At 47.2% G+C, this 18,007-nt stretch overlaps 1 protein-coding gene across 1 annotated transcript; it reads left to right on the top strand.

The window, feature by feature from the left end:
- Positions 1–1,432: 1,432 nt before the first annotated feature.
- On the top strand, positions 1,433–7,628 carry LOC142840375 (L-amino-acid oxidase-like). Its single transcript, XM_075956927.1, has 7 exons — positions 1,433–1,448; positions 2,935–3,149; positions 3,503–3,615; positions 4,409–4,610; positions 5,871–5,939; positions 6,150–6,286; positions 6,544–7,628. The coding sequence occupies exons 1-7, from the start codon at positions 1,433–1,435 to the stop codon at positions 7,349–7,351; spliced, it is 1,560 nt and encodes a 519-aa protein (XP_075813042.1). The 3' UTR covers positions 7,352–7,628.
- Positions 7,629–18,007: the final 10,379 nt, after the last annotated feature.

Raw genomic sequence — 18,007 nt, 5'->3', positions numbered from 1 at the left:
GAGAAGAGTGGGAGGAGGGGGAGAAGAGTGGGAGGAGGGGGAGGGAAAGGGGAGGCTGGGAGGAGGTGGAAATTTGTTTTTTTTTCCTTTATTCTTCTTTTATCAATAAAAAAATGTTAAAAAAAAAGAAAAAAAATTTTGAGATTGTTTTAAAAGCTTTTTCAGTAAGAATTATTTGTTTGTGGGTGATGAGTTCGATTCTAATTTATAAGAAAATATTTCAACTCTAAAAAAAAATGCTGGGTGGTAGTGACACACACCTTTAATCCCAACACTTGTGGAACAGAGGCAGATCTCTGAGTTTGAGGCTAGCCTGGTCTATAGAATGAATTCCAAAACAGTCAAGACTATACAAAGAAACTCTGTCTTGAAAAACAAGGCAATATTATTATTATTAATAATAATAATAAAGTTCAAATCAAATTCTTAGGATAAAAGTATTGTTGGCCTGTGTCTCAAAGAAGAAAACCCAAGCTCAGAAAGGTATCAGTTCTGTATCCCAAGTCACATAAAGTCTGCCAGGACAAATCAGGACTCAAACCCAGTTCTGTCGATTCTATTGCTACTGCCCTTCCCCCATACTACTCCTGGTGCCAGGATCCCAGTCTTGGGCCCTGGATACTGTGTGCCCTATCTACCCCCACTCCTGCCCTCTCCCAAGCCCCATGCTGCTGGTTGGGTTCAGACTTTCTGTTCATTTCCCTTGCCAGCCAGTCTGTGAACAAAAGCTATTCTTGGCAGAATAGCTACCTGGCTCCATTCCTTATGGGAAGGAAGTCCATTGCTAGAGAAGTACACTGTGTCTAAGGAAGCCCTGGAGGTCCTAGGGGAAGGGACAGAAAATGTTCTCCTCTGCAAATGGGTCAGGCAAGAGACTCCTGCCTACCTGTCTACTTACCAGGGACCCTTAGAAGGAGGGGGGACAAGAAAAGCCTGACCCTTGCACAGAAGCTCATGGCCAGATCCCTATGTCAAACAAACATCAGAACAAAGGGTTATAGTGGACCTGCAGTGGGAAACCAGGCACTCGGTAGTGGGGGTAGTCAGAGCTCTGGTTTGTGCCGTAAGTTCATAGATCGATGTCTAACCCAGTCCTCACCCCTTCCCAGGGTAATACAGCAAGTTTAGAATGGTCTACCTACTCCCATTCCCCTTCTGATCCTTAGCAACAGGAGGGATGGGCTGGGAAATGGGACTTTTCCTAGGAGAGAAGATTGTGGAAGGTGGGATGAAAAAGATGAGGGGAGGGTGGCGTCAGTTATCATTGACATTTCACCTGACAGGTCAGGCCTTAGTGCAGGGCTGCTTTCATTGGCTGAGTCAGTCAGGCCAGAGGCAGGCTGGTGGGATATGGGCCAAATATTGCCAGAATGTGCTGTTCCTTCATAAAGAGAGGATGAGCTGCTCAGAGCTCAGCAAGAGTTTCAGGACCATGGTCAAGATGAGTGGTAAGTGGGGACCTCCTCCAGGTCCGGGAAAGACCGAGTAAAGAAGTGTTAGACACTGAGATAGGCATAGGTGCTGGAGGGGAGAGGGACGTGGGTCAATGGATGGGGCATAATCTCAGCGAAGGATCATATAAGAATAAAGAGAGTAAGAACTGAGGCAGGGATTCAGCTTCACCAGGACCTGAGGATGGAGAGGGATTTGGAGGATGGGTCTAAGGGTTGGGTCCGTTCAAATCAAAGGACAGAGGGGCCAAGAAACAAATCCTCAGGGGAAACTGTAAGGGCTGGAGACTGGAGAAGAATGTTAAGGAAGATCTGTGGGGTGGGGAGAGGGATAGAGGCTTAGGGGTTCTCTCCTTTGGGCTTGGTGATGTCTGTCCTCTTTTCTAGTGAGCTGTCTGCGTGTTGGGAAGGGTCTAATGGACCTCCTTAGCTAGTGATCCCTAAAATTCTTCTTCTTTTGAGGAGCTTCAGTTACCTTGACATTGCAAAGACCAAACACAGGAGGCTCTCAAAACTCAGCTTCTGGGGAAAGCTCAGAGTTACAGTCCTTGCCCGGTCCACTTAAGAGCAGGTGACACTGAGGAAAGCAAATAGCCCTTCGGGTCAGGCAAGACTAGCTAAAGGTGAAAGAGGAAATTAAGTCACTCAAGCCTTGCTACAAGGTATTCACCAACTATCTGAGTGATGAGTTCTAACCTTGATATCACACGAAATACCTGGGAGGCCTGGAGAAACCAAAGATGAGGCTGGAGAAAACATAGGGACCATCTGTTTCCCATAGGTCACTTCTCACTCCCCACTCAGGGACCTGAGCCTTCCTCTCTTGCACACTCGCCTTCTCACACGTACACACACACCCCTCTCTCCCTCTCACTTGCTCGCTCACTCTCTTCCCCACACAGCTTCACCTCCAGACCCCACACAAGCACCCACCTTCTTGGACATCTCATCCTCCTCACTCACTCTCAAATCCAGCCCAACTCCCACTCCAGCTCAGTGCATCTCACTTTCCTGTGGACTCATACACACTCATAACAACCACACCATTCCACAAACGCATCCATCACGTACAGCCATGAACTCTGCAGTCATAGAAAGAACAGACTACAACCACCCTCCTACCCACAAACTGACAGTTATACATGATCACAGTCCTTTATACACTTGTAGGTAAGCACAACATCACACTCCCCATCAGGAGCAGATATACGCATAGTCAGCTATGAACCTCCCACACCCACGAGCTTCCAGCATGCAAGCTGTGTTCACAATCACATTAATCAGACAAATAGCACTACGGTTCCCAATGCTCTGCACAACACAATTGCCTTCATATAGACATAACACCAAATATCCGGATCTCCAGCCACACACTTGTCAGGCCCTGCCCTCACCTTACTGCCCTCTGCCCGCTCATCCTGGATAAACAGGTCCCAGAGCCTGGGTTCCAGAAAGGTCACGCTCTTGTTTTCTCTGCCCCCAGGAATCTTTATTTTGGGGATCCTGCTATCCATCTCCAACTGCCTTGCCTTCTACGAGGACCTTTTCAGGTGTTTCCAGGGCCCTGATTACGAGAACTTCCTCCTCATAGCCCAGAATGGGCTCCATGCCTCCCCAGTGCCCAAGAGTGTGGTGGTAATAGGAGCTGGCTTAGCAGGCCTAGCGGCAGCTAAAACCCTACAAGATGCGGGTCACAAGGTAAGAAGATCTTGAAAGGCCTTGATCATAAGCCTCCAATTTGCCTCCTTGGGGAGAAAAGGAGTGAGTGGCCTGACAGGGAATGAGGCACAACTGCAGGTGCCTACCAGTCTCTGAACGCCCCCTCCCCCCAGTCCTTAATCATTGTCAACTGCCGTTCATGTCCTTATGGAGCAAAGAATGAAGACTATGCAAGAAAATCACTCAGGATCCCTGGAGCAAACAGCCCCAGAAAGGTTATCCTGCATGTTCATGGCCTTCAAGTCAGAGCCTACAGCTATTTGGAGGTGATAAGTGGGATGGGAAGAAAGAACAGCACTCCTAAGAATGACAGCAGCTTCTTTGAACTCCAGGTCACCATCTTGGAGGCCAGTAACCACATCGGAGGTCGGGTGGTCACAGTCAGAAACAAGACAGAAGGCTGGTACTTCGAACTAGGACCAATGCGAATCCCAGAAAGCCACAAGTAAGTCCTGTACAAAAGAAGGAGCAAAGGAGTATAGTGGGAATGAGGGGGAAGGCAGGAGGGACCCTGCTGCCATCATGTCTAAGATCTTTCAGACTCACTGTGGCATGCGATCCAACCCAATAAGTCAGGGCTGATACTCAACTCCCATGTAAGAGAGAAGACTGAGGTCACAGAAAGCCGTGGTCACAGGAATAATTACAAACAGATAATTACAATCATTACTACCAACTCATTAAACTGTAGCATGTAAATATGGGCAGTTTCATATTTGTCAGTTACATCAAAGCAAGCTAAGAAATTGTAACGTTACTATTAATAATATCTACCATTTGTTGAGCACTAACTTTGCTCTAGACCCTATCTCCACAGACATTTCTCTTCTCTTTTTCTTTTCCTGATTGCCTTTAATATAAATTGAACCCACGCTCACCCTCCAAACCACCGAAAACACAAACAACTGCATCAGCCCAAACTAGGAGTCATTAAATATGGCCTCCAATTTACCTAGAATTGCATGGTGGGATCTCAAATGCTGTCTGAAACAAAAGACATCTGCCTATACTTTTGAGTACTATTAGCTGAGATTTCCTAAACAGCCTTAATTCAATGAACTTCTCACCCTCCACAGCCTCAGGAAGTGGGGAGCTAATCCCCACAACATTAAATGAGATTACAATTGAACAAGTAGTTTGAGCTTCCTAGGCACAAGGTTACCCTAATTAGACCAGAATCATTTCTAATAAGGGACCAGAAGGAACAAGGATGTTATTATACCTGTCTCTGTCTCAAGGCTAACCCACGTCTATGTCAAGAAGTTTGGCCTGAAGATGAATAAGTTCATCCAGCATGATAACAACACTTGGTACCTATTCAATGGACAGCGTTATCGTGCCTGGGAAGTCGAAGCTAACCCGGAGATCTTGGGCTATTCCACGGACCCCACAGAGAAGAACAAAACTGCCCAAAACCTCTTTGACCAAGCAGTCATTAAGGTACCTGCTACCTGCTGCCTTTTCCAGCTGGGATCAAGAAGGAAAGGGGTGGTGCCTAAGGTCACACAGCAAATCAGTACCTGGATTCAGATCAACTGACTCCACCCAACATTCTTATGATTGGTCCTCCTGCCTTATCACATCTCTTAATGATGTCACCACCCTCAACCCTTCTCCTCTGTCTTTGAGCAAACTAGGAAACAGGACTTGGTCAGCAGCAGTGTAAGAAAGGGGCAACTAGATTAGGCAGCCTTCGGTAGTGAATCAGCAGTCATGCTAGATGATAGTGAAAGTCTTTACCTTCAAGCGTCTGTGCCTGGGTGTCTGTGTCTGTGCGTATGCATGTGCCTGTGCGTGTGTATATGTATGTACATGTTTAGGTAAATGTGGGTGCATGTGAATATTTGTGTCGAAGCCAGTGGTCAACATCAGCTGTCTTCTTCAATTGCTTCCCACCTTATTTTATTTTTGGCAGAGTTTTTCACTGATCTGAGCTTACCAAATCTGCTAGAATGGCTGACCAGCAAGCTCCAGGGATCCTGTTGTTTCTACCTTCACAGAGCTGGCATTACAGTAATGTGATACCACACCATGATTTTTTTTTAAATTTGATGCACATTGGTGTTTGGCCCGGATATATATCTGTATGAGGGTGTCAGATCCCCTGGAACTGGAGTTACAGACAGGTGTGAGCTGCTATGTGCATGCTGGGAATTGAGCCCAAGTCCTCTGCAAGAACACCCAGTACTCTTAACCACTGAGCCATCTCTCCAGTGCCAACACACCCTACTTTTATATGGATACTGGGGAATAGGGCTCAAGTCCTCAGTCTTGTACAGCAAATGTTCTACCAACTGAATATTCACCTTAAATTTTCATCTTGAACAGGTCTTTTGTTTCAAGTCAGGTGTGGTAGTACAAGTTTTTAATCCCAGTACTTGGGAGATAGAAACAGGAGGATCTAGAATTGAAGAGCAGCCTCAGGTATACAGTGAGTTTGAAGCCAGCCTAGGCTGTGTAAGACCCTGTCTCAACAAAAGCACGAGTGTCTTTAAATGAAGGGATGGAGCAGCGTCCAGGAGCTCTGGGAATGGCCCTTTCCTGGCCTTTTCCAGCCTCTCTGAGGGACATCCCAAGAACCTGGTCTCTAATCTAAAAGCACGTGAAACATCTGTCACCCTGTGACCTTGTCGACAGCAGCCTAGATATCCTGGTTACCTGGAAGCACAGCTTGATGAATATCTCTCCTCCTTTCTGCAGCTCAAACAAGATGTGAAGACATCCAACTGCAGCCAACTGATGTCCCTTTATGACTCTTATTCTACCAAGGTAAGTGAAACAAGGGGCTCAAGGAGATGGTGGTGGAGTAACGGCCTCTGTGCTCAGCCAAGGCCCTGGGGCAGTGCCCTATCTACAGAATGCCTTCTTCCTACTGCCCAAACCTTTGTCTCCCTCAAGCCCCCATCTAACCCTGCTAAAGCTTCCCTACATGCTAGACCCTCTAACCCATCCTTGCATCTATGCTGCTCCTCCGTGCAGGCTTATCTGGTGAGGGAAGGAAAGCTGAGCAAAGGAGCAACCAAGATGATCGGGGATTTGTTGAACGAGGACCCTGGATACCACAAGTCCCTCCTGGAGTCCCTAAGGAGTCCTAATACCTTCTCCAGAACTGATGAGTAAGGCTTGATTTAGGGCCAGGAAGAACCCAGTCACTAGCACTGGTTGATTGGGTATTTACCATATAGGGGGCACTCAAGTAACAATGCCCGCGTAACACAGGGCTGTATATTCATGACGGTGATGTTTATAAAGTGTCTCACACGAGAGAGCAGGGGGATAGGTTCTTCTCTTTTCAGACCAGAGGAATGGCCAGTACTGGGATACACCATCTGGCAGTGTCTCCAGTCTCATCATCGCTTCTCCACCCCTGCAGATTTTCAGAGATCACTGGTGGCTTTGACCAACTCCCCAATGGCTTCAATGCTAGCCTGAAGTCTGGCACCATCCGTTTGAGATCCAGAGTAGAAGCAGTGGTGAGAAACGGGTCGAAAGTTGAAGTTTTGTACCGCACTGATGAGCCCATCTTCCCACTGCGCAAACTCACTGCTGACTATGTCATCAACTCAGCCTCCGCCAAGGCCACACGCCTCATCACCTTCCAGCCACCGCTGTCCCCAGACAAAGCACATGCCCTGCGCTCCGTGCATTATACCAGTGCCACCAAGGTGGTTTTCGTGTGCAACGAATGCTTCTGGGAACAGGATGGCATCCGGGGAGGCAACTCCATCACAGACCGGCCCTCTCGTTATATTATCTATCCCAGCCACAGCCTGCCAGGTGGCAAGGGCATGCTGCTGGCCTCTTACACTGTGGACGATGATTCTTTCTTCTTCGCTGCCATGAAGCCTGACCAGGTGGTGAATATTATCCTGGATGATCTGGCTGCTGTGCATCACATACCCAAGGAGGAGCTAAAGCGCATGTGCCCAAAAGCAACGGTCAAGCACTGGGGGTCTCTAGACCCCCTCACCATTGGTGCCTTTGCTGAGTTCACACCCTACCAATTTGTGGACTATTTGGAGCAGCTCTCCCAGCCAGAGGGTCGCATCCACTTTGCTGGAGAGCATACCGACCTGCCCCATGGCTGGATAGACACTGCCATCAAGTCTGGCCTTCGGGCTGCCAAGGACATTCAGGCCATGGTGGACGAGGAGGTTACTCAGGGACAGATGCCTCGCTAGAGGCCTTTTACCAACAATCGGGGTGTTTCCCCCAAAATTAGTCTGCAGGGGAGTCTGGAAGAGGAGACTGGAAGATGAAAGGAGGCAGAAACCCAGGAGAGAGGTCACCGCTGGTCTCTTGGTGCAAGCAGGAGCGAAGCTGGGAAGCTGGCAAGACACATTGCCCCTTTCCTGTCTCGCTCTCTGCCTAGCTCTCTACAGGAAACAGCAGAGCTGGGGTGCATGGGGGCACGGGTGGGAATCAAGGCTGAAGAATCCAAGAATCAGCCTTTAACTTGAAGGAACTTGTCTCCTTCTGCAAAACAATAACAAACAAATAAAAGAAAAGCTTCTGCGCCTGGCTTGTGTCACTTAAAACTAGAAGTTTTTAAACAAGCACACTCATTGGCAGACTGACACGCGCGCTTACACCCACCATACATACAAACTCCATCACTTTGTGCCTGAGCCAAAGGGCCTCTCACCTTGGCCCAATGTGGGTGGAAAAGGAGGGGGCCTTTTTAACTGCTTCTTTTCTGCTGTGCATTAGTGGGATCTCAGCTACTCTGAGAGACTCTCTCCCCCTCACCAGCCAGACCTCCTACCCATAGCAACCACAGTTGGCACACAGTCCTGAGGGGACCCCATGCTCATTACAACTCCCTCTTCACTCATCCCCTCACCAAAACCCACCTGTCTTTACCAAACCAGCCTATGCTGTCATCCTTCTTCAAACATTCCGTCAACCCCTCCCCAACTCCAAGGTCCTCTCTCCTCTGAGCCACAATTCTTCTCTTCTAGAATGCCAAATGAACTGAAGACCTTACTGAGATTGTATCCCCAGCCAGATTGGAAGACCCCCTAAGGGCTGAGATTACATATTTTATGGTGTGTGTGTGCCGTGCATATGTGCTATTTCCTTTAGCCTGCCAATACTTACTAAATAAGTAGTACACCTGGCACCATATGGTACCTGGCTGAGAAGCAGAAGCACAGAGAGTATGAAACTGAAAATCAACCCCCCTCTGGCTGCCTCGCTATGTGGTCAGAGATCAATTCCCAAAACCAGCTCAATTTTTGTTGCAAATTTTTAGAAACCAAGAGTTATTCCTTGGTCTTGGGGAATCAACTAAGTTAAAAGGAAAGGTAAACTGAGTCACAAGCACTCCTCATTTGACAGACTCCGGAGGACCCAGGAGAAAGCATGATGATGTGCTGCCTGGGGTTTTGTGGAGGACTGGCATAAGATATGGAAGGGAGGAGGAGGGGAAGAAAATTCACGTTTTCTTCTGCAATATGGCCCATTGTTAAATCTAGACACCTCTTCTTGAATACCCAACTATCACTGAGAGTCAGGACGTTTTTAGTTCCAAGTGACAGAAATCAAATTGGGGCTTTTATGGGTGTGTATCCCTTGTCCAGGAGTCCAGGATGAAGTTGCTTTTTATCAGAGTTACTAGGCTCCAGACTGAAAAAAAAAAGGTGTTAAGGGCCCATAGTCTACATCATAGTGGACCCTACCCTCTTCTCTGTTACAGAAACACACCTGTGCTATGACATATACAAAGACTCAAAAGAAAGGGCTCTCTGGCAGTGCAAACAATAAGAAGACACACACTTGGTTAAGTTGTTACTGCAAGCAAGCCAGTTATTCTTTGGTACCTGGAAATACACTTGACCACCATTCCCAGGGTTAAGCTGCTGTACCTGGATATAAGGGTATCTTGGTGACATTAAACAGTCACCTTCCCTTGGAGGTTAACCCAGGATGAACTTAAACTGACGCCTTTTACAACTGTTAGGGTTGGAAGTGGAGCTTATTGTTTGATTAGTTCCAATCCCAACATAATATAGGGGTTTGGGGTCTAGGCATAGCCAGCAGTTTCTATCTATGTCTGGCTAAGAATGGTAAAGAAACAAATGCCCTCCATCTAGGATACCAAATTCCAAGGGACTGGCTTCTGCAGCTCCTGGGCTTTTAGTCTCAAGGTTACTGAGGGAGTTCCTGGGTAAATTTGAGTTTGGGGGCTTACATTTACCACCTTGGAGGGATCATATCTCAGGGTTGCTAAGTTGGGCTGGTTCAGGCCAATGGGCCCATTGAGCCCAATGGGCCAGGTGACCCTAGGAGCAGGTTTCTTTTCAATAATAAATTGCTGTCTGGGTTTGGACCATTCATATATAACCTGACTCCCCAGGTTCTGCCAGGTTCCCAATAATGGGCTTCCTGTCAAGCCCTAACATTTATGGATATGGGATTTCATTGTCTGTGGCCACAGGTAGGTCATAGATTTCCCTCTAGGACTATGAAGGGATCAGTATACCCCCAGGAGGACTTGGCTTTGCAACTCCACTGAGCACAATAGTATTCTCCTGGCTTCTGGCAGCTGAGAGGCATAGGGCATCAGTCAGGCAAGCATGGTACTGGATAGATGGGGACTCCTTTTCTTCCCCAGTGGACCCACAGCCTCATAAGTGAGTGAGCCATACCCCAGGAGCCTCTGTCTATAATAGCTTACCTGGAAGGTTGGTTGGGTCTCTGTAGATACAGCTCCCCAGTCCTAGTCCTTAATTGCCATACCCAAAGTCCTGGCTTATGGGGGGAATTTGGAGCCTTTCCCACAGGGAAACAAAGAAGACAAAATAGGACAACCATAATTATAGGTTCCTTGTCAGTTGTTTCTTTAGGGTGTCAGAGAATGTAGTGGTAACCCATCTGTGGGTGTCTTCTAGAGCCTCCTTCAGCTGGGTTGCAGGATCCATGGGTGACCAGTGACCTTCACAGCTGTGGGGGAGGACCACAGGGCACGAACCTTTCTATGCTGGATCCAGGCTCTGGATCAGGATCCTCTTTACTCACACAAGGTCTCCAGGCTAAAACTTGTGGGCAGGCTTAGACTTGGAAAAAGTCTCAGTCTCTTGAGTTGTCTGATGAATACTCCTCTGAGTCTGTTGCAAGGCCTGTAAGGACTTGAGAAGAGGGTGGTTAGTAATGTCTGTCTTATGAATAGCTTAAGGGGGAAAGAGGCATTCTCCCAAATGATTTCAAATAGGGTGATGGGGGCTCTTAGAAGGATATATTATAGAAGGTTGGCCCAATTTTTGCTAGACTTTGGGACACATTTAGCTAAAGTCTTTTTAAGGTCCTAGCCATCCTTTCTACCTGCTGTGAGCTTAGTTTCCAATCAACATTTAGGACTTTTGCCAGATTTGGGGAAACTTTGACCATGAGAGCCAGGCCATTGCTGGACCTCAGGGAGAAGGACAATCCAAATCTAGAAATGAACTCTTTGAGGAGTTTCTTGTTGACCAATGAGGCTGTTTCCATTCAGGTAGGATAGGCTTCCACTCATCCAGAGAAGGCAACCAAGACAACTAAGAAGCACACTTATATATAAGAACCATTGGTAAATTCCACTTCCCAAAAAGCATGATTAATAAAGACTCAGAGAGAGAAGTTGGAGTTCAACCTGAAGGTCAGAAAATCAAACAGCCAGCTACTGGCTCTTACCTCTACCTCAATCCGAAATGGTGATCCTGCCTCCAGGAATCTCAGAATGAGACTGAGGCTGAGCACTGTCTCCTCCCATCTATATTCCTCTCTAGAGTTGGGATTAAAGGCGTGTGCGACTGGGATTAAAGGCACTCACCGACCAGTTTCTATGGCAACTAGTGTGGCTACTGAGATTAAAGGTGTTATACTGCCTGGTCTGTAAGGCTGACCAGTAGGGCTGTTTTACTCTCTGATCTTGAGGTAAGCTTTATTTATTAAAATACAAATGAAATGCTGCTATTTCCCAGTATTCTCCAGAAGTGTTTTGTTGGGTGTAGATTTCCCCCAGGACTTTCCCCCCCCCTTCTTTGTGGTTCACTTGTGCACAAATGGTATATCAGGACACCATGTCTTCAACAAGATTGTCTAGTTGAGGGATATAATATATGGGCCTGAGTAACTCAACAATTTTTGATGCCCCCTAATGGGTGGCCTGGTAGAGTCTGACAACCACTTTTCTTCTGAGAGCAGCAGTGAACTGGGATCTCCCATTCTGTAAAAAACCTCCACTCATTTGTGTCCTGCTTGACATCTCTTCCCCCCATCCGGCCTCTTCCTGGGTATAATCTGGGCATTGGAACATTCAGGTTCAGACAAGGTGACCAAGATCTGGAGAGGCTCCAGTGGTTCCAGAGCTGCCTTCTGAGTGCTAAGTCTGCTGCCCTGTTTCCTTGGGCCTCAGGGATTTCCGTTTTGGATGACCTTAGCAATGGGCAACAGCTACCTCTCTTAGCAGCCGTAGGGCCTTTAGTAGGGCCAGCATATCTTCATTGTGTTTTATTTCCTTGCTGACTAAGGTGAGGTGTGCCCACTCCCTGTAGAGGTCACTATGGACATGGGCTATAGCAAATGCATGCCAACTGTGTACCCAATAATGGCTTGCCCTTCCCCTGGTGTAGCACCTGGGATAATGCCAAGATCTCAGTGCTTTGTGCTGATGTCCCTTGGCTGAGAGCCTGGGTTCATACTATCCTGTCCACGGTGACAACTGCAGCCTAGCATCCCTGATTCCATCTTGAATAAAGCTGTTCCTATCAGTATACCGTACCTCGTTGGCTTTTTGCATGGGGACATCTGTTTGTTCAGGTCTGATCGACTGGATCACGTTGGTCACCCCAATGCCATTGTAAAAGGGTCCCGCTGGGTTATCATCTGGCAGTAGGTTAGCTGGGTTGATGGCTGAAGTTTTGAAGAATTTGATAGTAAGCTGGTCTACAAGAAGCGCTTGGCCATTATTTGCTCACTGGATATCCACCTGTCTGGGGTCTTCCTCAAGGGTGCTTCTACAGAGTGTGGGGTGGTTAGGAACAGTTCCTAGCTAAAAGCTGGTCTGTCAGCTTCTTTTACTAGCATGGTCGTGGTAGCCAGTTGGCAGAAACAGAATCAAGTCTTTTGGATAAGTAGGCCATGGCCTCTCCCATGATCCTGGTACCTAGGTAAGGGCACCCTTTGCAGTCATTTACACAGGACAAGTGTCTTTCTCCCACTTTCGTGGTATTCTGGGCTTCCCCCATGGAATCTCTTTCATTGGTTTCTCTACTGAGTGTTTCCATTACTGCTCAGGGCAATCTTTTATTTGTTCTTCTACTGAGTCACGGTTATTATGAGCCTCTGAGCAATCTCCAGCATTTGGAACCTATTCATACCCTCAACCCCTTCTAACTTCTGAAGTTTCTTTTTTTTTTCAATTTGTATTTCACGTGCATTGGTGTTTTGCCTGTATGTATGTCTGTGTGGTGGTGTTGGGTTCACTAGAACTATACTTACAGACAGTTGTGAGTTGCCATGTAGGTACTGAGAATTGAACCCAGGTCTTCTGGAAGAATAGCCAGTGCTTGTAATAGCTGAGCCATTTCTCCAGATGAAGTTTCTTTCAAATATTTGGGTCTGACTGTACAACAAATACAATAGTGGTTGCTTGTTTGGTGTTTTGGTTTTGTTTGGTTTTGGTTTTGGTGTGTCTGGGTCTTCAGGGGTGAACACTGGGTAAGCCTCACAAAAGTGCTCTAGGAACCAACAGGTGATTCTCAAGGCTCTCGTATCATCTCACTTATCTTAGAAACAAATCAGTGGGTTTTCAATTCTTCTAAAAGGCTATGGTGAAAATTGTCCAGGGCCTCCTTACCTTGGTCAGTGTTGGGGTCCCTCCCAGTCCGGTTGGGCAAAGGGGAATATCCACTCTATCTGCGCTGCACTGTCAGGCAGGAATTCCTGCCCAGTCCCAGGACAGCTTTCTTACTCTCAAGCTGGATTCTGTCCCACTCTTTGGCCATAAAGAGATGTCCAAGAGCTTTTGGCAATCATCCCAATTAGCTTGGTGGGTGTGAAAGACTGTCTCAAGGCAATTAATGTGAGCCTGGAGCTTTTAGAGAATGACGAGTTTTGAGTTTTCCAATTGTACCAATCACCAGTTGAGGAGACAAAAACCATGAAAGAGAATGGAGGGGAACCTCCAGGTCTTGGACCCTCTGGAGGCACCTTCTTTAGGGAGAGGGTGGAGGTTGCCTCTGGCCCAAGGCCTCCCAGAGCCACTCTGAGTGTATGCATGCAAAGAGGGGAGAGGGAGCCCAAGGTAGTGGGTACAGGAGGAAGCTAAGGGAGTGTGTGGTCTGGGAGCCCTTTCCCCTTCCCTGTGAATGCTCCACAACCACATGGATGGCAGAAGACAGATGACAGAAGGGTCCTTATGGATGCATTGAGGGGCCAGACTGTGAAGGGCCAGGTCCCTTCCCACCTCCACATGAGGACCTGGGTAGGGGACCATGAGCAGGCGTGCAGAGAAAGAAGCAGCAAGTGAGACAAGGAGAGAGAATGGTGACTCACAGAAGCACTCTTAGGGTCAAGACAGGGGAGACAAGGGCACGAGGCATGTGTCCAGCACCATTGCAGGGAGCAGAGCAAAGACAAAAACCTGGGCAGCAATGGAGAAGCGGTCAGAGACAGGAACAAGCACAGCAGGAGTGGGAGCAGAAGAACGAGCTTCACACTGGTGGTGAAGGGAAGCTGCGGGAAGGGGCATTTACCCCACCCTGGGCACAACCAGGGTCCTCACTGGAGCATATGGAGGGGGGGGTGTAAATTTTCTCCAGTGTTGCTGAGAGAACAGGTGCAGAATTGGGGTTTCTCTGGTTGACCCGGATGAGTCAAAAGGATTCAGGTTCCCAGCAAGGGGACACAGGTCTTCGGCAAGGGGACACAGGTCTTTGGCCATGGGTGTGGATCTCACACCAGAGAAAGTCACCCATCAATATATTGGTCCTAGACTGTAAAACCCTCCTTGAAGTGTTTTAACACGCACGTCAAGGGTGGCTTGAGATTGCTTACTCCCCCTTCCTCTTTAGACGTGTCTTTCTTTTTTTTTCTTTTTTAAATTTATTTATTTATTAAAGATTTCTGTCTCTTCCCCGCCACCGCCTCCCATTTCCCTCCACCTCCCCCAATTAAGTCCCCCCCCCCCCAGCCCGAAAAGCCATCAGGGTTCCCTGTCCTATGGGAAGTCCAAGGAACCCCCACCACCATCCAGGTCTAGTAATATTTGGTTTCTAGCCATAAACCAAGGACATTGAGCTTATAATTAGTGATCCTAGAGAAGCTAAATAAGGAGAACCCAAAGAAAAACATATAGGCATCCTCCTGAATATTAACCTTCAGCAAGCGATGAAAGGAGACAGAGACCCAAATTGGAGCACAGGACTGAAATCCCAAGGTCCAAATCAGGAGCAGAAGGAGAGAGAGCATGAGCAAGGAACTCAGGACCGCGAGGGGAGCACCCACACACTGAGACAATGGGGATGTTCTATTGGGAACTCACCAAGACCAGCTGGCCTGGGTGTGGAAAAGCCTGGGATAAAACCGGACTCTCTGAACATAGCGGACAATGAGGACTACTGAGAAGTCAAGAACACTGGCAATGGGTTTCTGATCCTACTGCACGCACTGGCTTTGTGGGAGCCTAGGCAGTTTGGATGCTCAACTTACTAGACGTGTCTTTCGAACCAAAGAATTGGCAGAAACACACTGAGGCACACAGACATGCGACAACAACCAGGGGTGGCCACCACACAGACAGGAACCAGGGGATCCAGTGATGTGTCTCAGGATCCCAGACACTGGAATTAGGGATGCATGCAGATTTTCCTAAGTGTCTTATTCAGAAGGTGCCATAAACAGACTCACCTCTGGAGGGGACAGATTCAGATGATTTTCTGTAGTTCCCCATGTAGGGTGGTGTCAGAAGTCTCTGGATTGACAAAAGCAGAGATAGCAGTCATTCCTGGGGCCCTGGAACTTCTCAGGGTGTTGTTACCCCCTCAGGAACTGTCAGTGCTCAGTGCTCAGCCCAAGGAATTCAAGATCCCTAGTGTCCTGACTGCTCAGTCTCTAGTAATCAAAGAAAGTCTGTATTGCAGGGGGCCCTTGCCCAAATCATGCAGCCCCAAGCCTCATTCTTCTTTGTATTTTATGCACAAAATCTACCTCTTGGCCGACACATTCCAGTTAACAAGAACAGTTAGAGAAAACCAAACCTAAAGAAGCCAAAAAACAAAGCTAGTACATTTAGGGACTTTCCTGGATCTTGGCACTATGGCTAGGTCTTTGATGGGTTAGGTTTTTGCTCCCTTTTTGTCAGGTTTTGGGGTCTGTGTGCTGAGTTCTAAGGTCAGACTGGTGCCACCAACATGGACTCAGTCTGCTAAGATCTAAGGGTCTGTTCCAGGCAGCCCCAGTGGTTACCAAAGATAAGAGCTGAAACAGTTTTAAATATTGTGGGTAGACAAAAGCAACAGATACACAACACAGACTGCATCTCCGCTGGATCCCAGGGCAGAGCCAATGAAATCAGCTGAGCCACTCCAGGGCTTGAGGGAGCCAGCTCCCTTGGGTTTCCAAGATCAGCAAATTCACCATAGTCAGGGCCACAATGTCCATGGAGAACCAGAAGCCAAATAAATGACACTCTATGATCTGACCCACAGAGAAAGGAATATAGGCAGACTTTTCTTCCCCACCAGTCAACTCCCAAATAACCATACAGAGACTTACTATTATTATTTTTTATATTTTATTGAAAAAAATTTCCGCCTCCTCCCAGCCTTCCATTTCCCTCCCCCTCCTCCCACCCCTCTCCCCCTCCCTCACTCTCTCCCCCTCCCTCTCCAGTCCAAAGAGCAGTCAGGGTTCCCTGCCCTGTGGAAAGTCCAAAGTCCTCCTCCCTCCATCCTGGTCTAGGAAGGTGAACATCCAAACTGGCTAGGCTCCCACAAAGCCAGAACATGAAGTAGGATCAAAACCCCGTGCCATTGTCCTTGGCTTCTCATCAGCCCTCATTGTTCGCCATGTTCAGAGAGTCCGGTTTTATCCCATGCTTTTTCAGTCACAGTCCAGCTGGCCTTGGTGAGCTCTGAATAGATCAGCCCCATTGTCTCAGTGGGTGGGTGCACCCCTCGTGGTCCTGACTTCCTTGCTCATCTTCTCCCTCCATCTACTCCTCATTGGGACCTTGGGAGCTCAGTCCAGTGCTCCAGTGTGGGTCTCTGTCTCTATCTCAATCCATCACCAGATGAAGGTTCTATGGTGATATGCAAGATATTCATCAGTATGGCTATAGGATAGGGTCATTTCAGGTTCCCTATCCTCAGCTGCCCAAGGAACTAACTGGGGATATTGCCCTGGGCACCTGGGAGCCACTCTAGGTTCAAGTCTCTTGCCAACCCTAAGGTGGCTCCCTCAACTAAGATATGTGCTTCCCTGCTCCCCTATCCAACCTTCCTTTATCCCCAATCATCCCGTTTCCCCAAGTTCCCCCCATCCTCCCCTTCTCACTTTTCTCTCCCCATCTCCCCTTACTCCCATCCCATCCCACCCCCAAGATCCCATTTTTTTTTTGCCCGGCAATCTTGTCTACTTCCCATAGCCAGGAGGATAACTATATGTTTTTCTTTGGGTTTACCTTCTTATTTAGCTTCTATAGGATCACAAATTATAGACTCAGTGACCTTTATTTATGGCTAGAAACCAATTATGAGTGAGTACATCCCATCTATCACCATGCACAAAACTCAAGTCCAATTGGATCAAAGACCTCAATATCAATCTGAACACACTGAACCTGATAGAAGAGAAATTGGGAAGTATCCTTCAACAGATGGGCAGAGGAGATTGCTTCCTATGTATAACACCAGCAGCACAGACAGCAACATTGAATAAATGGTACCTACTGAAACTGAGAAGCTTCTATAAAGCAAAGGACACTGTCTCTAAGACAAAAAGGCAACCTACTGCCTGGGAGAAGATATTCACCAACCTCGCAAGAGACAAAGGTCTGATCTCCAAAATATATAGAGCACTCAAGAAACTAGACTTTAAAATGCTAATTAACCCAATTAAAAAATGGGGCACTGAACTGAACAGAGAATTCTCAACAGAAGAAGTTCAAATGGCCAAAAGACACTTAAGGTCATGCTCAACCTCCTTAGTGATCAGGGAAATGCAAATCAAAACAACTTTGAGATATCATCTTACACCTGTCAGAATGGCTAAAATCAAAAACACCAATGATAGCCTTTGCTGAAGAGGTTGTGGAGGAAGGGGTGCCCTCATCCATTGCTGGTGGGAATGCAAACTTGTGCAACCACTTTGGAAATCAGTGTTTCGGTTTCTCAGGAAATTCGGGATCAACCTACCCCTGGACCCAGCAATACCACTCTTGGGAATATACCCAAGAGATGCCCTATCATACTACAAAAGCATTTGTTCAACTATGTTCATAGCAGCATTGTTTGTAATAGCCAGAACCTGGAAACAACCTAGGTGTCTTTCAATGGAAGAATGGATGAAGAAAGTATGGAATATATACACATTAGAGTACTACTCAGCAGTAAAAAACAATGACTTCTTGAATTTTGCATGCAAATGGATGGAAATAGAAAACACTATCCTGAGTGAGGTAACCCAAAGACTTATTATTAATTATAAATGCTTGGCTGTTAGCTTAGGCTCATTACTAACTAACTCTTTTAACTTAAAATAAATCATATTTCTTGTCTACACTCTACCATGTGGCAGTACATTTTTTTTCAGCTTGGCATTTTCATCTCCTGCTTCCTCTGCATCTCCTAGAACCT

This window comes from Microtus pennsylvanicus, chromosome X, assembly GCF_037038515.1.
Source record: "Microtus pennsylvanicus isolate mMicPen1 chromosome X, mMicPen1.hap1, whole genome shotgun sequence".
NCBI lineage: Eukaryota > Metazoa > Chordata > Mammalia > Rodentia > Cricetidae > Microtus > Microtus pennsylvanicus.
The sequence above is the reverse complement of the archived record's forward strand: the minus strand, read 5'-3'. Positions and strand labels throughout refer to the sequence as shown.